The sequence below is a fragment of the Pseudonaja textilis genome, chromosome 7, assembly GCF_049901715.1.
Source record: "Pseudonaja textilis isolate UNSWEBS1 chromosome 7, rPseTex1.2, whole genome shotgun sequence".
In the NCBI taxonomy this organism is placed as follows: Eukaryota; Metazoa; Chordata; class Lepidosauria; order Squamata; family Elapidae; genus Pseudonaja; species Pseudonaja textilis.
In genome coordinates, this window is record NC_141996.1 from 60,384,551 (window position 1) to 60,408,152 (window position 23,602).

General features: G+C 39.6%; 1 protein-coding gene across 1 annotated transcript in view; it reads left to right on the plus strand.

The window, feature by feature from the left end:
* The window catches only part of CFAP47 (cilia and flagella associated protein 47), a 410,718-nt gene that overhangs the window by 290,322 nt on the left and 96,794 nt on the right, over positions 1–23,602 (plus strand). Inside the window, exon 37 of the mRNA XM_087937909.1 lies at positions 6,292–6,459. Within this exon, the coding sequence (XP_087794035.1) occupies positions 6,292–6,459 (168 nt within the window). The remainder of the gene's footprint in view (positions 1–6,291; positions 6,460–23,602) is intronic.

Consider the following 23,602-nt stretch of genomic DNA (forward strand, 5'->3'; position numbering starts at 1 on the left):
AAGATATCAAAACACAAATTTTACAAGCGGCAAGAGAGAAGACGCTGAAATGTAAAGGCAAAGAAATCTTGGTCTTAAAACAAATACCCAGAAGAGTGAGAGAGATGAGAAGAGAATATCGATTTTTGACCAAAGTGCTATTGAAAAAGGAGGTGAATTACAGATGGCTGATCCCAGAAGGACTGATGTTTACATGGCAAGAACAGAGACACAGAATTGATTCAATTGAGAAAGCAGAACTTTTCTACGCAGAATTTTTTGGAAGGAGAGAGGAAGAGGCAGAAAAAGAGGTCTCATTAATTGAATTTCAAGAGGAACAAATGGAGATTGAAAAAGAAGAAGGCACAGTAGGTGGACAGGTGGATATCAAAGACCAATGTGAACCAAGATCTACGAGAGCGGCTAAACTAAAATATAATCATGGAAGAGAAAAAATTGATTACAATGAATATAAATGGACTGAATTCAGCTGCTAGCTAAGAGAAGGAAGATTTTTCATAAATTAGGGAAATTAAAATTTGGCATAATTTGTTTACAAGAAGTACACATTAAAAAGCAACATGAACAATTGTTAGTACAGCCAAAATTAGGGAAAATATTTACTTTTCTGACTCAATGTAAGAAAAGAGGAGTGGTTTTATATATTAAAGAGGCCATCCCAGCAAAATTGATTTATGCTGGTGAAGATGGAAGAATATTAATGGTGGAAATAATGGACAATGTGGTCATGTGACTGGAGTGGAAGTGGCTTGTTGATTGGGTATGGCTACGTGGTCATGTGACTGGGGTGGGGGTGGCCATGTGGCTGGCAACCCAAATTTAAGTGGTCCTCATTTACTGACTAGGTGCTCGCTTAGTGGCCAATTGCTTAGCAAGTGCTTTTTGCCAGTTTCCAAGGCCTGGGGAGGCCCTGGCAAGGCCCAGGCAGGTGGCCATGTGGCTGGCAACCCAAATTTAAATGGTCCTCACTTAATGACCAGATGCTCGCTTAGTGGCAAATTGCTTAGCATGATATAAGGATTAATGCAAATTGGAAAGGAAAGACTGCAGAGATTGTGCACAAGTTATTTGTACCAACCAACACACTATGTAACTGAAGATGGTTTATGTTTTATGTTTTTGTTTTAAAAAATAAAACACTTTTATTTAAAAAATTTCATTTATGTATGCATGCAACTTCTTTTTTTTTTTTAAACAGATTTTATTAACTTTACAGAATACACAGACAATCAAGGCATAATAACATAAAAGATCTTTCTGGAAAAACCAGTAGAACATACAAAATATTTCCAAATTGTAATATGTATATTTACGTTATCTGCTCAACTTCATATCTTATCCCAATTTCTCTTTTTCATTCTATTATCCAGATTATATTTCTTACTAATTAAATTTTTTTGCCTTTCAAAAAACAATACACAAACATACAAGACATAAAACATAAAAAACATCATTTCTGAAATCTGCTTAATCCCGGGTTAAAACTCTTCGCACAGATGCAAATTCAAAAATCATATTTACTTTATATATCATTCCATATCTTATTACCATTTTCAATTTTCTATATAGCTTCTTCCCTCTTTTATCTTTCTTAGTTTTATTTTATTTATCTTATCTCAATACAATTCATAATACTTATCATTCTTTGTCTGTTCTTTTCCAGTTATTCATCCATCTTTTCTCTTTAAATATACTTCTCCTGTACACTGATTGGAGTAACGCCTTTGACTCTTTCCCCTAACTTAATGCTTAATATAACACTTATATTATATTGGGATTCTGATTACTACATTCTAAAATTACACAATAAATTTTATAAGAAAAGCAAGTACACTACAATTTCAAAATAGAAGCATATAACCCACCATAGATACCATTAAAAAGCTAATCATGTATATTAATACACATTTTACTCTAAATACACATACAAAAACACACTCTTATGTACCTTCCAGAATCCCTTTTTCAATTAAATTTACCCATTGTCTCTAAATAGATTTTGTTTCTTTAAGTCTTGCTTCCCACCATTAAGGCTTTTCATCCCCTCCTTTCTCTCTTGTTTATTTTTCTCCTTGCCTTTTTTACCCCATTGTCTCTCCTCCTCCCTTTTCTTCTTCTGCTTATCCCCTTTCTGTTGTTTTCTAACCTTGTATCCACCTTTCATCTCATTTTTCTCTTTTTGGATTGTTTTCTCAAACCTTAAAATCCCCTTTTTCTTTTCCTCTTCCTCCTCCCCAAAGAAAACCCATTGTTCATCCAAGATGGCTTCTTCTTCCTCTTTATTCCAGTCATCCTGCTGCGTAGTCAGTTTTTCATAAGTGCATACCGCCATTTCTAAAAATTGAAAAAAAGTGCCCAAAGTATCTTTTCCATCTTGCTCTTCTTTTTTATATTTTTGATATTGAATTTTTAATTCATCCAGAAGCAATGCCATCATGAAGAGAAAAACTTCTTCAAAAACAACCACCCAAGTATTTTTAATCAAGAATAATTCCAAAAAATTCCAAAGTCACTAAAGGATCCAAATAAACTATTTCTTTTAATACTTTTTTTTTCCTTCTTCTATTTCTCTTTCTGGGGTTACTAATTGATCAAAAAGTTCCCATTGAAGTATATCTTTCTTTAAAGTTCTAGGCAGTCTCCTCCTTTTTCAAGCTCTGCTCCAAAAAATTTTTTTTCCTCTCCCCCCAACTTACAACAGCAATTTCCTTTTAAACGCTCAGAAATCCATACCTCAAATATGGGTTTTCCAATTTCTGAAGTTGTTAATCCAAAGTCCAAAATCCTTTCTCTCATAACTTTCAAGTTAAATTACCTTCAGTGCCCAAATATATTTTCCAAGTCTCCGTCTGCTATTTCTATGGGGTGGGAGAGTGAATAAAAGTTTTCCCTTGACAGCTTTCTCTGCCGCTTTTCTCTTCTTAGGGATACAATGTATCTTTCAGGTAATTCAAGCAATTCCGTTCCAGGGTTTTAAAGGTTGTTATTTTCCCGGCTCAGCCAACACTTTCACTTCTGATTCTTCTTTCTCCTTCTTCCTCCAGCACAATCTTTTCCAGCTGCTGGCTTCTTTGTGGCGGCCATTGCTGACTGCCGCTCCACCGCCTTGAGAAAAGGAGGTTAAGCTGGGTGAGGAGGGGGTCTGCGACACCCCCAAACCCCTTCCCAGATCCTCCCTCTCTTCGGCTGCCTCTACGGGGCAGCCTTATCCTCCAGACCCATCAGGATCGGAGGCACCAAGATGGCTAGCGCAACAGGGATCGCGCACAGTCACAAATCCCCACCGCCACTGAAGCCTGGCAAACCGGAAGGGCCTGCATGCAACTTCTTGTTACACTGATGTTGCTATATATTGATTTAAGCAGAAACAGATAATGTATAACATCAATGTAACAAGAAGTTGCCTTTCTCCCTTTTGGTAAGTTGCTTTTTTAAATTATGTATTTAGTTATTTTTTTACTATCTGTTTTTGTTTTTATTAATCATAAAAACAAAACAGATACTAAAGAAATAAATAAATACATAAATAAAAAATATTTTACTATTCGTCTTGATGTTTCTTTAAACAAAGGAGAAAGAAGCATCAAGATGAATAGTAAAATAATATTTATTTATGTGTTTATTTATTTATTTAGTACATTTTGTTTTTATGATTAATAAAAACAAAATCAGATAGTAAAAAAATAAATAAATACATAAATAAATATAAAAAAGCAACTTACCAAAAAGGAGACAGGCAAGTTGGCTAGCCAACTATGCCGGGGTCCTCCTCAATCTTCTCGCTTGCTGCGGTGAGGACAGCCGGCCCAGGAGTCGGCTCTCAACTGGGCTGGCAGCGGAGGTGGCAGGAGGAGGTAGGGGACCGGGCCAGCAGCAGGAGTTGCTGGTTTGCGTCCTCACTACCAATCAGTGGTGGGAAGGGAAGGCAGCAACAATGGAGGGCCACGGGTGAGGGAAGATGGGGCGGGCAACCAGGGCTGGCGGTGGTAGGTAGGCGACCGGGTTGGAGGATCGTACTTACCAATCCATGTCTTCGGAGGCTGGCAGCGGGGTAGGCAGGCAGGGCGAGTGAGGATGGCTAGTGATGGCAGTGGGAGGCAGGCAGGGCAAGGCAGGCTGGCCGGGTGAGGACAGTTAGCGGCGGTGGTGACTGGGGCTTGCGGCTTGCCCTCACTCAGCAAGACAGCAAAAGGCAGGCAGGGACGGACAGCTGGCTGGCTGGCCAGCAGGCTGGCTCAGCTGCTGCTGCTGCTTCACTGCTGCTGGTGGTGGTGTGAGCGATGACGCCATGTGGGTAAATGTTTGTAATTAGCGCACATGCGCTATAAGTAGGGGCAGGGCGGGGAGAGCGGGGAGAATGAGAAAGGGATTTTTGCACGTGCACAGTAAAAAAACCTGTTTTTTTTAAAAAACTGGGTTTTTAACTTTGGAGCAGTGGATAGGGGTGGGGCTGGGGCAGCAAAGGGAGGGGTGGGCAGGGGAGAATGAGGAAGGGATATTTGCAAATTACGGAAGGGATTTTCCCACATGCGCAGTCAAAAATGTTTTTTTTTTAAAAAAGGGTTTTTACTTTGCAGCGGATGAGGTGGGGGCTGGGGCAGCAAAGGAAGGGGCGGGTGGGGGAGAATGCGGAAGGGATTTTCGTGCATGCGCAGTAAAAAACCCTGTTTTTTTTAAAAAAAATGGGTTTTTTTTTACTTTGGAGCAGCGGATAGGGGCAGGGGCCGGGGCAGTGAAGGGAGGGCAGGTAGGGGAGAATGAGGAAGGGATATTTGCACATTCTCAGTAATAAAAACCTGTTTTTGGCCCGTAGGAGTGGTGGAGAGGGGCGGGGCCAATCAGGGGTCGGTTTTACCGGTTCTGAGAACTACCGGTGACATTAACAACAGGTTCTATAGAACCGTTGCGAACCAGTAGAAACCCACCCCTGCTCTTATCTGGATTATTATAGTGTTTGGAAGGCTATATGCAGTTGATTTCATTGGGATCAGGCCTTTCTTCTGTATCTTCTTTTTTAATTAAATAGGTGTTTCACAGCTTATTGGAGTTCTAAATCCTTACTGGATAATAGGAGATTCAGATGCCTCCTGAACTATATCCGAGGGTCACAAATTCTGCTTGGATTACAATCTGCACTAAATAGCCCAATGTGAATGGATGGATATGTTTCTTGACACCATCTCTACATACTAATAGGCAGGAACTTTAAAGCAGTTTGTAGCTCCAGACTAAGATGAAAGAAGACCAAGATTTATTTTTTACATGAATGAATAAAAAGTTCTTTTAAATGCCAAATTTCCCTTTGGCACTTATTTCCATCTATGGTGGACCTGCCCTGAGACAAAGAAGTATTGGTTAAAAATAAAAGAGTGGATAGAAGAAATTACAGAGTGTGGGCTGGAGTGGAAACCTGAACTGTTCTTGTTGGGAATGATTAAAGGGGATTGTTCCCCTTAAGTAAGATATCTGACCATCCACTTATTGACGGTGGCATGGATTTCATTAGCACAATATTGGAAGAATCCAAATGTACCACCGATACATATTACTATTCAAAAAACGTATGAGTGTGCCCAATGGGAGAGGCTCACACTCAAAATCAATGGGAAGGAGGACACAGATTATTATAGGGTATGGGACAAATGGTACAACTGGGTAGACCGTAAAGGGAAAACGAATGAACCCTAGCAACAAATTATATTCAACTGTCTTTATGAAATGTACAAGAATAACAAAGGTGTTAAATATTCTTTTCTTCTACATTATTATTACTAGCATTTTATATTCCCTATATTTTATTATTTATTATTTAAAAAGTATGAATATATTATTATTTATTATTAATTAATAAATAGTTATAATCCAACGAGAAGGTTAGTAAAGTATTGCAAGTTGCACAGTGATTAAGATTTGATAGTTAATGGAAATGTGAGATTAGTAATGATTACCAGGATGTATCAAATTCAATATCAAATAGAAAGAGGAATGTGTTATGTATACATTATTGGTTTTGTATTTTCAAATTTGTATGTTTTTAATTCTTGTAAATAAAGTTTATTTTAATTTTTTTTTAAAAAAGTTCTTTTGGTATATATTTCAGAGATGTGTAAATGTTGTTATAAATATTGTGATAATACTGTGATTTTCAAGCGTGAGAAACATATCCTTCAAATTAAGATGCTGACTACTTTTGTAACAAGCGTCTTCTACATATTACAATGGCTCTTCATGTATAATATGCTCAAAGATAAAGTTATGAAAACTAAAAAATATCTCACACATTTTTTCTAGCTGTTGTATGCTGCCGTGCCTGCAGTAGATTGGAGGAAAAGATAGAAGTGCTATTAACTGGTGTGGTTCCTGGGACAACTGCTTCACAAATACTCCAAGATACTGCAATGTTAACTCTTTCTCAGAGCAAGTCATTCCCAATTAATGATGAAGTTCAAGTTACTGATGGTAAGGAAAGTTAAAAAAATTTACAGTACAGATAAACCTATAGCTGTTTTAAAACTATACAGTATATATTTAAGAACATGTTTTGAATGTTTATGGGGTTGCAACAGAATTCAGAGATTTCCATTAAAGTTGATTTGCTCCATTAATTCCTTTTATCTAATATTATTAATCTGAGCTTTTTGATTCTTGTTACTTTGATAACTCTGTTTTATTTGTAAATAGCAAAATCTGATATTAATTCCAACAATCTTTACTTCCTGTACAATACAACCTTGCTTTGAATGCTTGGACTTGGATTTTGGCAACTAGTTCTCTTGCTTTGTTGTGGACTACAGTTGTTACAGGTCACCAATACCTTACTCAAAGCTAAGTTTCTAATTGCCATGGACTAGAAAAAAACCACATAATAGACTAAATACCGTTGGCTACCATACATACTTTTAAGAATCATTAGGCTTTATAGGGATTAGGTCAGCAATTTTAACTTCTTTACCATTTCTATGTCTATGAAGATAGTAGTTGTCCCAGGATCTACAAGAACAGAAAGTTCCACCCTCCAAATTAACAATAACAAGAGTAAAATATGCTTTCCTTTTGTTAGTTGAGGAAAATTCTGTCCCAGTTGTTGCATTAGTTATATTGTGGCAACCTGTAAGTTGGTCATTTGTACATCTATTTGTTGTTGGAGTTGTAACAATGTGGCTACTGAGTATTAGTAATTAGTGTGGTTCCCTGAGGATTGGAGGGCATTTTTGAAATTATTTTCTTTGGAAGAGAATATGAGACGTGCAATTTATGTCTGCCTTCCCTTACAAAATACTATGAAAATATTAGTAATTTTGTGTAAGGACAGGCATGATGAAAATATATAATCATGGATAACGTTGAAAACATATCTGGAGAAAAATTACCTTGTTCTCTCAGAATATTAAAATCTTTTTTTTTGTTGAAAGTTTTATTTGGGTTTTCACAAAAAAACCCATAATACAAATAAAACATCTTTTTTTGAAAATAGCATGGTCCCAGGTTACCCTTCTTCATACAGACACAAACTCAATTTTATGCTCACTTTTATGTTCTATTCCATATCTTATTACTGTTTTACATTTTCTACATAGTTTTTCTCCTCTCTTAATTTTCTCAATTTTATTTCAATTATCTCATCTCAATTCAAATCATTATATTTATACTTTTGTCTGTCCTGTTTCAATTTCATATTTTCTTTTCTCATTAAACAAATTTTCTCCTGTAGTTACTAATTGGAGTATGACACCTTTATATCTTTTAATTTTATCCATTCAACTCTTATTTAAGCTTCAATATATATCTTGAGGTTATAACATTCAATATAATACATAAATTCCAATTGAATTCTGCTTGGTACATTCTTAAAATACACACTATATTCTTTAAAAAATGATTATAAATATATGTAATTAAAACATTCACTCCATTCCAATTAAGTTCTATCATTAGTATTCATTAAAGTCTTAACATCTTTAACATTTCTTTTCAATTATATATCATACTTCCTTGGGAACACTTATAAGCTTTCCGTAATTAATTCCTCCCCCCGTATTTCTCTTCCCTTATATTTTATAAAACATTAAATAATTAAAATGTTCCCATCCTTTCCTAATTCAATTCTCTCATTCATTTTATTTCATTTATTTATTAACATTTCACTAGATTACAATAAGTATTTTATCCATCATTTTAATCATACATTGTTTCATATTTTCTAAAATTATTCCTATTTCTAATCTAACAATACTATCTTATGTACCTTTGCAGAATCCCTTTTTCAATTAAATTTTCACCCATTATCTCTAAATAGGCCCTGTTTCTCCATATCTTGTTTCTGTCCTTTATAACTTCTTTTCCTTTCCTTCTTCCCTCTCTTCTTCCCTCTCCCCTTTTTGCCCCCTTGTCTCCCTACCTCTATTACTCTTCTGTATTCCCCTCTTCTGTTGCTTTCTAATATTATACTTATTTTTTGAATTATTTTTATTTTCTTTGGTTGTTTTTTTAAGTCTTAAATTCTCCATTCTCTTTCCCCCCTTTCCTTTTTTCCCTCACCTAAGATTACTTGTTCATTAAAGATGGCTTCTTCTTTGTCCCAGTCTTCTTGTTCTGCAGGCATTTCTTGTTTTTCTCATAGTTCCCAATCTCCATTTCTAAGAATTGAAATATGAAGCCAAAAGAACCTCTACCTTCTTGTGCATCTTCTTTGTACTTTTTAAGTTCCATTTTCAGTTCATCTAAAAGTAGTGCCATTTAAACACTTTTAAACAACCACCCGATTGATTTTAGTCATTTAAATGCAATAACCAAAAATCCAGAGATCACCAAATAATCCAAATACTCCCAAGCTGTTTCTTCATGCTTCTTTTTTCCACTTTCTCTTCCTGGGGTTCTACTATTTTGTTGCCAAGTTTCAGTTAAAATGTATCTTTTAAAAGTCTTGTTGAGGTTTTACTGTAAATTCCTTTTAATTCCAGGCAGTCTCCTCCCTTTTTTCCAGATCCTGCCCTTTTATTCTTTTTCTCTCCTTTCCTGCTTTTAAATGCTTTTAAGTATCCAGAAATCTTTATTATCCCTTTGACAATTTATTTTCAGCTTAAATGCCTATCGATGTCAAAGTGGATTTTTTTTCCCAATTTCTTATTTAAATCTCTTAGCTGTCAGTATAGGAAAAGGGAGAGAAGAAAAAAACCAAATCCTTTCCCTTTTCTCTCTCCTTCGCTGCTTCAAAGTCTTCTTTGGGAACAATGTTACTTTTTTTTTTAGTTTAAATTCCAGGTACCTAAGTTGCAGTTTAACCTGGTCAACCAAAACTTTCTCTTCTTAACTTCCTCCTGCACATTCTTTTCTGGTCGAGTTCTTCTTTGAGGTGGCCATTTCTGACCACCGCTGCAACTGCCTTAGGGAAAGAGAGTAATGGCCAGCTGAGGAGGAGAGATGCGGCTCTCCTCAACCCTGCTGGCAGTCTCCCCCCCCTTCACCACCTCTATGGGGTGGCTTAGCCCTGAAACCAGCTGGCTCGGGGCGCTCCAGTGGTGAGTATGGATCAAAATCGCACACAATCGTGGTGTCGGTCTGTCCGCAAGGAGGCTCAAACCGGAAGCCAACAGAATATTAAAATCTTGACTCATTCACTGAAGAAGTACTTATACTATACCAAATGTCTCAGTGGTCATTAATTTATGTAGTTGTAAAGGAGAGGTAGAGACGTTCATGTTAGATAGAACAGTATTAATCATAATTTCTGTCATTTCTGCCATAGAAAAATTTCTGATTAAAATCTACATCATTATTAAGAAGTCTAAATTTCTAAGAAGTCAAAACAGTATCTGGAAATAGTAAACTTGCCTCTGAGCCATGTTATAAAATATGTAATATGTTCTGCTGCTTCTGGTCTAACTGTGACCCACCATGCATTCATAATGTGCCATCCATTTATAGTAGTATAAAATAATTTTAGGAGAGAACAACAAAATTCACTGTCTAGTTTAGCTTTCAGGGATTGTACATAAGACTTGCACAATAGAAATAAACATGTTGCACACACTTCTTTTAAAGCTGAAATTTTGCTTCATGGTGATCTTCAGTTGGATTCTTAAATGGTACAATGTATAAATATTTTTACCATTCCCTCTGTAAATGTCTGTAAAACAGATGAAGATGTATTTTAAAATATATCAATATTTTGATACATTGTACTATATTTCCTCATGAATAAAATCTATTAGAGTAGATTTAACTACATGATTCAGATTATTCAGAATTTTCTACAAGTCTGACAGTCCTCTGATTTACTTCAAATGTATCTATGAGCTAGAGATGAGACATATTGTGATGATGAAATATGTCCTTTTGGATTGTTTTTGTTTTGTTTTTAGTAACTGGCAATATATTTAGCCATCTTATAAAATACTTTGTCTTAAGGTGTTCTAACTTATGTTTCTATATTGTTGACTACAACCCACCCCTTCCTAGGGGAATGCTCCATATCCATTGTGGTTTGTTCTGTAACTGATTCTGCATCAGGATTTGAAGACCCAAATTCACAGTTCCTGTCAGGTGTGCCTCATTCAAAACCCAAGAAAGGAACCCTTCAATTCCATTTAGATTGAGAAAAAGTACTTTTACTGAGTCTGAAGTGATAGCAACAAAAGAAAAGCAAGATCTGAGACAAATAGGCACAAATATTGCATATTGAAAGTTATCCCAGGTTCCCTTCCCCAAGAGTCCCGACTGGTCATCCAATCTGATGTGTTTATAATGTCATATGGAGTATATCTTCAGGTGGTTTCTCACTCATCTGGTATGCCAAGATGGTTGACCTTGGCTTAGTCTATGCATATATATATTGATGTAATAAGGCTTAATCCATATATATATGTACGTACTTACATGTATGGTATTCAGCTTTGTTCGGGTAATTTCCCACGTCATTATAGTTGTGCTTTTAAAGTTGTAGCAACGTTTCGGCAGAATCTCATCTGCCATCATCAGGCTTGATTGCCAGCCAATCAGGCTTGATTGCCAGCCAATCAGGCTTGATTGCCAGCCAATCAGGCTTGATTGCCAGCCAATCAGGCTTGATTGCCAGCCAATCAGGCTTGATTGCCAGCCAATCAGGCTTGATTGCCAGCCAATCAGGCTTGATTGCCAGCCAATCAGGCTTGATTGCCAGCCAATCAAGACAAAAAAAGCCATAAAACAGACAGAAGATATTAGAAACACCAATCAAGCAGAACACAGCAAACTCCAAGACCAATAAACACAGACCAAGACTCCCAACCAATCAGGATGAAGAAAAAACCATTCTGGCACAGCAGTAGGCTAGCCCCAAATTTAAAACAGAAATTTCAAAATGCTGTTCACCTTCAAATAGGAGGGGAACTGGAGGGGCAGGCTGGTCAGTTCGAAGAGGGGAGGTATGTTCAGTTTCCAGTAAACTAATATAAAATACAGGGTGGATTCTTAGAGTTTTTGGCAGTTCTAACTGTACTGTGGCAGGATTCATAACTCGTACAATTGGGAAGGGTCCAACATACTTGGGCCCCAATTTCTTAGACTTCTGGGTGGTTAGTAAGTACTTAGTGGACAAAATGACCTTATCTCGCACTTGGTAGTTTCTCTGTAGAACTCTTTTCTTTTCTGCCTGTTTTTATAGGCTTGATAAACATAATCTAATGCTTTATGGGTAACAGGTCAGGTAAGCTGGAGCTGGGTTATCCACTCCACCAGGCATAGAATTTGGGGTTTCTCCTGAGGGAGCTCTGGAATGGGTACAAATGGTGTAAACCAAGTGCAACCTCTGCAAAGGGCAATAAATCAGCCTAGTCATCTGCTTACATAACATCTAAGGTCATTATAGTTGTTCCAGTACTGAGTTAGTTCATTCACAAGCCCCATTAGTTTGAGGATGGTGGGTGGAGCTGGGGCAGAGCCTAATAATTTCAAAAATTCTCTCCAGAAGTTAGAAGTGAATTGTACCCCTCTATCTGAAATTATGCATTTAGGAACACCATGTAGTCTATACAGATGTAGAATAAATAGTTTAGCCAATGTTTTAGCAGAGGGAATCTTTGCATAAGATACAAAGAGTACCTGTTTGAAAAATAGATCAGCAATCACCCAAATGACTGTGTTTCCCCCACTCTCAGGTAGTTCCACAATGAAATCCATGGAGATTTCTTTCCACGGGGCATTTGGCCGAGCAACATTCTGAAGCAGACCAGCTGGTTTACCAGGGGCCATTTTGCCAAAGCACATACTGGACAACTGGTGACATAAGTTTCTATGTCTTTTTTCAAAGATGGCCACCAGAACTGCCATTTAACTTGTTGCTAAAATATCTGGCAACATTTGAATCATGGGCATGTTTTAGAATGGCTCCTCTAAGACTGGCAGGGACGTATGACTTTGCACCCACCCATGCCAGGCTGTCACGAATAGTACAAACATTTGAGAGGGATAAAAACCAATCATCCAATTTTAACACTCCTTTTAACTATTCAGTTAAATCATTAGAAAGGTCAACATTCCCCTTTCCTTGGGCTCTGGGACAGCCAATTGTGGGCTTTGGTTTAAGTTCTCCTTTTGTCTTTAAGAGATTTGTAATAGGTAACACAATATTTGCAAATGCCAGGAAATATTGATGATAGAAATTAGCAATACCTAGAAAACTTTGTAATTGTTTTCTGGTGCATGGGGGAGCCAATTCCAAAATCTTCTCTGGGTCCATTTCTATCCCTTCATGCAATATGCGGTGCCCCAGGTAATCAATTTTCCTTTGGTGAAACTCACACTTTGATAGCTTAGCATACAGTTCGGCAGCCTGGAGTTTTTTCAAAACTGATTGCACCAACTTTATGTGCTCCTCCATGGTGTGCCTCTTTATAAGAATATCATCTAAGTAAACCAACACTCCCTTGTACAGGTGTTCATGCAACACCTCATTTATCAGTTGCATGAATATAGCTGGAGCTCCTTGCAGGCCAAATGGAAGTACGTTAAACTGAAAGCAATCCAAAGGGCAGTTAAATGCAGTCTTCCATTCATCCCCCTCCTTAATTTGAACTCTATAGTCAGCTTCTCTCAAATCAAGCTTAGTGAAGATCTTACCTTTGGCTAGGTGAGCTAACATGTCCTTCATTAAAGGGAGCAGGTAAACATTTTCTATGGAAACGGTGTTCAAGTTTTTATAATCAACACATTAACTGTAAGAGCCATCTTTTTTTTTCTCAGAACAACACTGGGGCAGCCACTCAGGGCCTAGCAGGCTGGATGAAACCCCATTTTAGGTTTTTATCAATAAAAGACTGCAATTCTTCCAGTTCTTGCAGTGTCATCGAATACAGTTTTGGCTTTGGGAGTTTCACTCCAGGAAGGATCTCTATGCTGCAGTCAGTGAGGCAATGGGGTGGGAGCATATCTGAAGCCTTCTCGCTAAAAATCTTCCTGAGATCCCAATATTCTTTTGGAATTTTCTCCTCCCTTGCAATGTGCTCACTTGCCACTGATGCCAGCTCCTTAGAGTCATTGGGGCCTTACTAGGGGTTTTCCCCCTTCTGCAGCTGGGCAGAATGAATGCACAGCAGACCCTTTCCCCAGTCCACCTGAGGGTTCTATTTCTGAAGCCAGGGTAATCCAAGTAAAAGGGGATGCTTCATCCCTGGGGCCATAATAAAACACAAAGTCTCTTGGTGTTTCCCCATTGACATTTCCACTGGCTCCATTATGAAATAGGCCCAGCCATCCCCAGCCACTGATCTATCTAACTGGCAAAATTCTATGGGTGTTTTCAACATTCTTAATATCAACCCCAATTTGCACCCAAAGTCCAACAGTGCTAACATCTTCCCCTGGGTGCCAGATGAAGGCACCCTTAATTCCACTGGGATGGAATTGGGTCATGGGGCCCACTTGTTTACTTACCAGAGGATCAACATTGGAATCGGACTCACTATCGCCTGAGGTAGTCAGTTCCCAACTCCTTTTCCTGGAGGAGTGAACTCAATGAGCTCCATGGCCTTTGGGGCTGTTTCATGCTGCTTGGCTGGAGGTTTTTCAACTTTCTTCCCTCCGACAGATGTTCCTTTGACATTCAGTTTAGTGCAGCAATCGGCAGCTCAGTGACCTTCCTTTCTGCACTGGAAGCATGCTGTGGACTTGGGTTTCACCACTGATCCACTCTTTTGAACTTTAGGAGCCTCTCTTGGAGCAGTATGTGGAGGCTTACTCCAATTGGGGTCACCCCTGCATTGTTTCTGGTGAAATCAATCTTGACATCGGCTGCCAACATATACCAGTGTTGAAGATCTCGAGGAGCCCCTCTGGAGATACAGCTTTGTTAGATGTCCTCATTCAGCCCATCTTTGTAAGTTTCCATCGGGGCCGCTTGGGACCAACCTCACATGTGGCACGCCAACTCCTGAAATTCCTGGGTGTATTCAGCGACTGACCTTTGCCCATGGATTACGGTTTTCATCCTAATTCTTGCCTTATGTTCAGCAAGGGGATCTTCAAACCAAGCATGTAGAGCCTCCATAAACCTGCCATAATCCCCTAGCTGAGAGGCATCATCATTATGAAGGGTGGCTATCCATTCTAGCACTTTGGTGACACACATCACTTTGGCTGTTTCTGAGGCAAAATCATTCCCATATTCCTCCATATGATTCCAAATTTGGGCTAAGAAGAATCCCAAATCCATAGAATCCCCTCCGTATTTTACTTCCAGCGGAGGAACTTTTGGAATTTGGTGCCTCTGAAGAGCTGCCCCCCGCACTTGGGGTGCCTGGGCTACCACTGGAACTCATGCAGCCTGCACTGGCCCTGGCTGGGCTATAGGAAGCACTTCTGGGATTGCATAAGTCTCTGCCCTCCCCCCTCCCCCATTGCTTCATCAGCCTCTTCACATGCAGGCAATGCATATCTTTCTCTAGCTCTCTGATTCTCTAGAGCTTCAAGCAATAAATGCAAAGCTTGGGTCAGCAAGAGGTCTTGTTTTTTTTCCTCCTGCCAGGCAGCTTCTCCCTGCTGGTGTCTCCCCACCGGTGTCCACCCCATCACCCCAAGCAGAACTCCTCTGGCATTTCCATCCATCCTACTCCCCAAAACCATTTGGGACAAACCACCAATTTCTCCTCAATCTGCAACACAGACAGCAGCTCAATTTCCCCTTGACTGCAGAGGAACTGTGAAGGGGTAGATCCAACAGCTCCCAACTCTTCTTGATCGCTACCTTGGTTAGACATTTTTTTTCTTCAAGCCCCACGGCAGAGTTTAACTCTGGATGGGCTGGTAAAGAGGGATCTTGCTTAATGTAAAGTGTGCCTCATTCAAAACCCAAGAAAAGAATCCTTCAATTCCATTTAGATCGAGAAAAAGTACTTTTACTGAGTTTGAAGTGATAGCAACAAAAGAAAAGCAAGATATGAGGCAAATAGGCACGAATATTACACATTGAAAGTTATCCCAGGCTCCCTCCCCCAAGAGTCCAGACTGGTCATCCAATCTGATGTGTTTATAATGTCATGTGGGGTACATTTTCAGGTGGTTTCTCACTCATCTGGTATGCCAAGATGGTTGACCTTGGCTTAGGCTATGCAGATGCGCAGTAAGTCTATAAGTCTATGCAGATGTACAGTAAGCAGGAAAACATCCCCTCCTTTGTAGTTCACACAGAAAATGTCTTGATTCTCTAGCACCCTTCCCCTCCCAAATACCATTACCCCTCCCCCTGTTTCTTGAAGCAAGCAGCAAAAGATGTCAAGAAAAGGAGTGGAGGCTGACAATTCCCTTCAAATACCCGAGAATCCTTTTTACACCCATCCAGTGCAATTGCATTGGTGCAGCAGTAAAGTGACTTAAGATGCTTATTGCACAAGTTATAGTCTTGTCTGCACCCAGGGGTGGGATTCAAATTTTTTAACAACCAGCTCTGTGGGCATGGCTTAATTTGTGGGTGTGGCTTGGTGGTCATGTGACTTTGTGTGTGTGTGTGGCTTGCTGGGTGGTCATGGATTGGTGGTCACTTGACTGGCTGGGTGTGGCCAACTCAACATCACTTCTTTGTCCTAATGACTGTTAAGTATAAAAAACATGTACCAAAACAAAAGGTAGTTTATTATTTTGTGCCTTTAATGCTTAAATAATAAAAAGGTACACACAATTAGGTTTTGTTACAACAAAGTTTTAAAATATTAATCAAAAACTATTACATAATACTTTACAAAAAACAATAAATCTGTTATTTAAATTGCTTTTTTATTGGCATCCTCACTTGCAGTTTTCTTTAGTTTTACGCGAGCATCATCATCAGCTGTGTGATGTGCTTGCAACCATTTTTTTACTATAGGAACAGGGTCCCATTCTTGCAGAGGTAGGGCAATTCTATTAATAGTCACTAGGTTAGTTACATTGGAAACCATTAGGTGACTTCTGCTCTCTCTCTCTATTATGTTTATTTGTGAAAAACCCCTTTCCACTTCTGCTGAACTTACAGTAATTGTTCTGACAATATCTTTAGCATTTTAAATACTGTCAGGAATTGCACATTTCTCTGAATCTTTTACAACATTTCTATAAAATCTCAATAATGGGGTGGGAGAATATTGCATTCCTCCTCACTAAAGATGCCGGCCAAGTCTCGGTATTCCTTAGGGACTGAGGGGTAGCCGGGCAGTGTCACTGCAGTGGATGCTGCCACTTCTGATGGTCTGGGGCTAGTTGGTGGCTGACTACTATCAGGAGGGATGGGTGGCAGTGGCCCAATGCCTATTATGATCTTCCTGTAACCATCTTCCCATTTGATTGTGGGGGCCCATTTGTCTAGCCATGTGAGTCCTAATATGACAGATTCGGTCATCTTTGGGGCTACTATAAACTTTATAAGTTCCTGGTGCCATCCCATTTCCAACCTAGCAAATTCTGTGACTTGGGTATCAGGGGCTCCACCTATCAATGCCCCATCCACTTACTCAAAATGAATCAGGCGCACCAATGACTTCGTCTTTATTCCTAATTGCTCAACAATAGGGAACCCAATTAGGCATCTGGTGCAGCCCGTGTCTATCACTGCTTCTACTTCTCCCTTCATCCCAGTCTTGGGTACCACCAACTTGATCTTAACGGCAAAAGGGCGAATGGCTCCACTCACCATCAGGTTGTCTTCTCTGTTGACAGTTCCTGGAGGAGCTTCTCTGGCCGGAGGTTCCTCATCTTTGTTTGCAGGAAGGGGAACCTCTATGTCTTGCAGGGTCCGAAGGCTTTCTTGGGGTCCGCCTTCTTCTGGTTGCAGTGGCTGGCCGAGGTTGAGGGACAGGTGCAGGAGCTAGGCACTTGGGAGCCCGGTGAAGCAGTTGACCGCATCAGTAGCATTTAATGGTGCCTGTCTGCTGGTCAGGCGGTGGCTCAGGTGGCTTCGCCGGAATTCATTGGCCCACTTGTTTTTCCTGTGTCGGCTTCAGGTGCAGATTGATCTCCTGGTCCATCACCATGGCCATGGTATATCAGTCCTGCAGCTGGTTGGGTACTCCTCAAATGCCACACAGTTTTCTGATCTCTGGGTCAATGGCGTCTTTAAAATAGTGGATAAGGAGGGATTCGGGCCAGTGTCTGAGAGTTCCTGCCACTCTTCAAAACTCCCAAACTCTTTAAGGGCCTGATTACCCTTTTTCATAGTTTAATTAGGGTTTCATTCTCATTTTTACGGCCCGTGTCTTTAAATTTGGCCCAAACTAATTGGACAAATTTATTGGCATCGTCAAGTTCAACAGCCCCCTCATTGTGTAGCTGGGCTATCCATTCTGGGCTATCTACGCTTCCCCCTCATTCATTCTGTCACCAATTGCTGAGATCAGGTCGTGGTCAGATTGCTACTGATCTCCATACTGGTCTATGTATGCCCAAGCTCTGTTAAGGAATTATGCCAACTTCCCTGGGGTCCCGTCAAATGTTGCTCTGAATCTCAGTGGTGGCACTGCAGGGACCACTGCAGGAAGGGCTGGCTGTGCTGCAGAAGGGGCTGCCAGTGAGTGGCAGGGCAGGGACTGGTTGCTGCACTGAAAGGGCAGGGACTGGTTGCTGCGATGGAGCCAGCTATGGGACGAGAGCCGGTGGCAGAACTGGCACTTGGGCAGACATCCATTGCTATTGTACCCATGCCTGGCCAGGGTAGAAAGCCTGATGGCAACATGAAAATCAGTTGGTGAAGGGTGTGTGTGGAAGGTCATTGAAAATCCCTGAGACACAGTAGCAGCTGCTGTCTATCACTGGTGGGTTGGGCCAGTAGTATGGGGCAAGTTCTCCCGTCATCTCTGGCCAAATAGAAGGATGCTATCACCTCATTATAACATCGTGCTGACCCCGGCTCTGGGAAGGTGAACATCAGCTGAGCCAGGACCCACCTCAACTGGCCACCCTGAGTTCATGGAGCATAACTGCCAACTTCAAGGTGCTCAAACTGCTCCAGGGGACCTGTCAGCGACTGCTCCATGAGGGAGGCAGCAGACTCCAATCTTGGGAGTTGTCAGATCCCAAAGGTCTTGGCTCTTTCCATTCCAGACCTAGGGCTTCTCTCATTGGGCTGGTTCTTGGTTGGCATTCAGGCGGCCTCATCTCAGTCCCTATCTCTGGAATTGGTTCAGGTTGACTGTATTGCCAGGACTCTGGCTCCTTGGGTCAAGCTCCTTACCTCCATTCTGCTTCAGCTGCCTCAATTGCTCAGGCCATTTCTTCTGAGGGAGAGTAAAAGGTGTTGGGTATATGGATACACCAACCAGGTTTGGGTTGAATAAATATGTAAACCTAGGATTAAGTGTTTTGTAGCTTTAAGCACAAGAAACTGCAATGTCATTGTGGGTGCGGTTGCAGGCAGTAATAAAGGTAGGAAGGGAAACGTAATAGACCCGGCTTCTGGATGCACCTGGTTCTGTTCCTGGTCTGCTGCCTGCTGTGTTGGAACGTCTATCTGCTTACTCTTGGAGGCTACTGTGCCAGATACCATTTCAACTGAACACAAGGACTGTTTGCTTGGTGAGCTGAGGATTCAGCGTTGTCCTTGAGAGAAAGGTATCAGAAGGAGAAGATTTACAAGCAGATAAGAACATTGTATTGACTGTTAATGAACTTGATAACTGGATAGATATATTGGATACTGACATATGGACTGAATGACACTTCTTAATCTCTGTGTGTATTAAATAACTATTTTAAAACCACAAACAGTGTTTTTGTCTCCAGTGTGTGTATACTCTTGGGCCCACTCTCTCTCTCATTTGCCTGCCTGGCTTGACTGCTGCTGCACACTCTGCTTGGGGGTTTGTCCCCAAACACTAACATTGGTTATGGGCCCAGCAGAGTGCACAGTCTAACTAACCAGGATATAGCAGTGAGAGCTGGTGGGAGTTTCACATTACTGTAAATACAAACTGTTTGTTAAATAGTTATTTTTCACAAGAGCAATGGCACAAGTAAATTTGCCAAGTCTGTCCATGATATCCAGACTAGATGGAACAAACTATGTTTCATGGTCAATGAAATGTAGTTTACTTCTACGAAGAGAAGGTTTGTGGAACATAATAAACCCACCAGATGTATCTAACTTAAATCCTAACGATGAAGAGGATTATAAACTGATACAGGACTATGAACGAAAGAATGAACAGGCTTTGTGCATCATAGGTCTCACTCTGTCTGACCAGCAACTCATTCATATTCGTGGAGTGGAAAATGCTGCAGACTGCTGGGATAATCTCAAGAGGATTTATGTTCGAGACAGTGTAGGAGCTCATATCAATCTTACACGAAAGCTGTTTAGAACACATCTTGAGATAAATGGAGACATGTTAACTCATTTAAACTGTATGAAAAGCATTTTTCAAGAATTGCAAGAAAAAGAGCTTATATTTAATGAGTTGCAACAAGTATACATCATACTGTCTTCTTTGGATCGAAGCTATGATGATTTTGTGACTGCATTAGAGGTATTGCCAAAAGACAGTTTATCAGTAACTGAGATTACCGGCAGGCTATTAGAAGAAGCCAGAAGAAGGTTTGAATGTGACCAGCTGAGAGAAGATAAGCCTAATAAAGAAGAGAAATTATCTTCAAGGCTTGATAGAAACCAGCTGTGTAAAGGAAAGCACCCGGAAGAAGAGAAGTTATCTTCAACGGCATACACAATTAAAAAGTGTTTTAATTGTGGAGGCAGAGGACATTTGGCAAGATTCTGCAGAAAAGGAAAAAGCCAGAATGTTAGGAAGCCAAAGAAATCCTTTGAACTAGCCACGTTTAACAACTGTGTTGTGAAGAGTGATTTATGGGTGGTGGACAGTGGAGCATCCCACTGCATCACGAGAGATAAGACAAAGTTTATAAAAATGTCTACAAGTTCTCAACGTATATCACTTGCCAATGGTTGGCACCTCAAGGCCAAGGGTGAAGGTATTGCTTATTGTCCATGTTTAAACCAGAATATAAAAATGTTATATGTACCACAGTTAAAAATGAATTTACTTTCTGTAAGAGTATTAGATAAACTAGGATATGTGGTTACATTTAAGAATAATAAGTGCATACTGGAAAGAGATGGCAAAAAGGTAACTGCAGCTTTAAATGGAGCATTATATGTCTTACATGATAGTAAGGCACAGACTGTATTTAATAATATCAAGCCTCATAATGAATGTATCCATTTATTGCATAGGCGTTTGGGGCATGTGAATTTTAAAATGCTAAAACGTACAGTAGAGTTATCTGAAGGAATAAGGTTAAAACCCTGTGATAAGTATTTGCGTTGTAATGTCTGTTGTGAAGATAAGAGTAAAATATTGCCTGCAAATAGGCTAAATGGTTTCAAAACTAAAGAACCTTTAGAAGTAGTATTTGCAGACATTATAGGTCCAAAGAAACCCAGTATGGGGGGTGCTCGATATATACTGAGCATTATGGATCATTACTCTAGATATGGGTTTTGCTACTTAATGAAAAGCAAAACTGAAACATATCAACATTTCTTCAACTGGTTAAAGTTTGCTGAAAGAAAAACTAAACGGCAACTGATAACCCTGTTGACAGATAATGGCACGGAATTTGTTAATAGCAAATTCCAGAATATATTAAAGGCAGCTGGAATAGCTCATAAGACATCTGCACCATACAGACCACAGCACAATGCATATATTGAAAGGCGAGGCCAAACATTGCAGGCTATGACCCGTACTATGTTAACTGATTCTGGGTTACCTGATTCTTTGTGGGGGGAGGCCGTAATGTGTGCTAATAATTTATTAAATAACGTGGTTAACTCAACCACTGGTGAAATACCATTCACCATGTGGCATGGCAGGAAGCCTGATTTGAGTTACCTGCACACATTTGGTGCACCAGCATGGGTGCATATCCCTACACAACTCAGGCGTAAAGGGCAACATAGAGCTAAACAATTTTTCTTCGTTGGTTACCAAGCTAACCATAGGGCATATAGATTTTGGGAGAAAGGCACATCTAAGGTGTTATGTAGTGCTAATGCCCAATTTCTAGAGCACGTAGGATGGGATAAGTTAGAGCAGGATAGCAATAACGAAGTGGTTATTGAATCCTATAGAAATCCCATTAAGTATCCCTGTAACTTTAAAAATAATGTAAAGGAAGAAGTACAGGAAGAAGCACAGCCCCTAGAGGAAGAAATAGCTGAAGATGAGGAACAGGTAGTAACTCAACCAAGCCCAGTAATACCCAGAAGGACTACACGTATATCTAGACCGCCTGAAAGATACCAGGCTAATACAGTGTGCCAGGAAAATAGAATCCCAAATACTGTGGATGAGATTAAAAGATATCCTTCTAAAGAGAAAGACAATTGGTATGCAGCAATTAATAAAGAATTGAAGTCTCTGAAGGATATGCAAGTGTATGAAAACGTGAGATTACCTAGTAATGAAAAACCCATTGGCTGTAAATGGATTTTTAAAATAAAGACAGATAAGGATGGAAACACAATCCATAAGGCAAGGCTAGTAGCCCAAGGTTTTAGACAAAGTGCAAAAGACTATGATGAAGTATTTGCACCTAGTCTGAAAGCAGCAACTTTAAGGGCAGCATTAGTGTGGGCAGCAAGCAAGCAATACATAGTTAACCATTTAGATGTGGAAACTGCTTACTTGCACGCTCCACTAAGACATACTGTTTATATGAAAAGGCCTAATGGATTTAAAGGAGACAATGATAATGATTGTTGGTTATTAAAGAAGAGCCTCTATGGTCTTAAACAATCGGGCTATGAATGGAACCAGTATATTGTGAAGGAACTGACCAATATAGGGTTTAAAGCTGGTTTAGCCGACCCATGTCTATTTAAGAGAGAAAAGAATGGGAAAATATCATTATTATTGTTGTTTACTGATGATATTGCTCTGATAACTAAGACTAATGATGAAGCAAATGAAATAATAACATCATTAGCCAAGAAGATAAAAATCAAGCAATTAAGTGAGATAAAGAGATATCTAGGTTTGAATATACTGAGAACACAGAAAGGTTTTAAGATATCTCAGGAAGATAAGATATCTAAATTGCTAATAGATTATAAGATGGAACTTTGTAAGCCTGCAAAGACTCCAATGAGTCAGGATATTTGCAAAATGGATACACAAAGTCCCAAATGTGATAAGAAACTATATCAATCTTTGATTGATAGCTTATCATATATTAGCAATTGGTCAAGGCCAGATATTGCTTTTAGTATTAATCAGCTGGCACGACACAATAATGATCCGCTTCAATGTCATTGGATAGCATTGAAAAGAATCCTAAGATATCTTAAGGAACATTACACCATGCACTGTATTTAGAACCAAAAGGTGATCTCATATTGAGTGCTTATGCAGATGCTAGTTTTGCAGCAGAAAGAGATACTAGAAAGTCGACTTCAGGAACAGCCATAATGCTGGGTAAGACATTAATAGGCTGGAAGTCAATAAGGCAACAGCATATAAGTTTGTCTACTATGGAGGCAGAATTCTCCTGTTTATCTTTATTGTGTACTGAGTTGATTATGTACAAACAAATGTTGAAGGATATGGGTATAACGGTAAATTACCCTATAGTTGTACATGAAGATAATCAGGCAGCAATTCAAATGGCCACTAATATTGCAGTTAAAACGAGAAGTAAACATACAGATTTGAGGTATCTTAATGTAAGACAATCTGTACAGAGTAAATTGATACAGCTGGAGTACTGCATGTCGGAGGACAATGTAGCTGATCATTTTACTAAAGCCCAAGGTGCTATTAAGCATCTAGAGAGTTGTGAAAATATGGGTTTAGAATGTAAAGGCATTACATATTTATATCACCCAAAAGGGGAGAATGTTGGGTATATGGATACACCAACCAGGTTTGGGTTGAATAAATATGTAAACCTAGGATTAAGTGTTTTGTAGCTTTAAGCACAAGAAACTGCAATGTCATTGTGGGTGCGGTTGCAGGCAGTAATAAAGGTAGGAAGGAAAACGTAATAGACCCGGCTTCTGGATGCACCTGGTTCTGTTCCTGGTCTGCTGCCTGCTGTGTTGGAACGTCTATCTGCTTACTCTTGGAGGCTACTGTGCCAGATACCATTT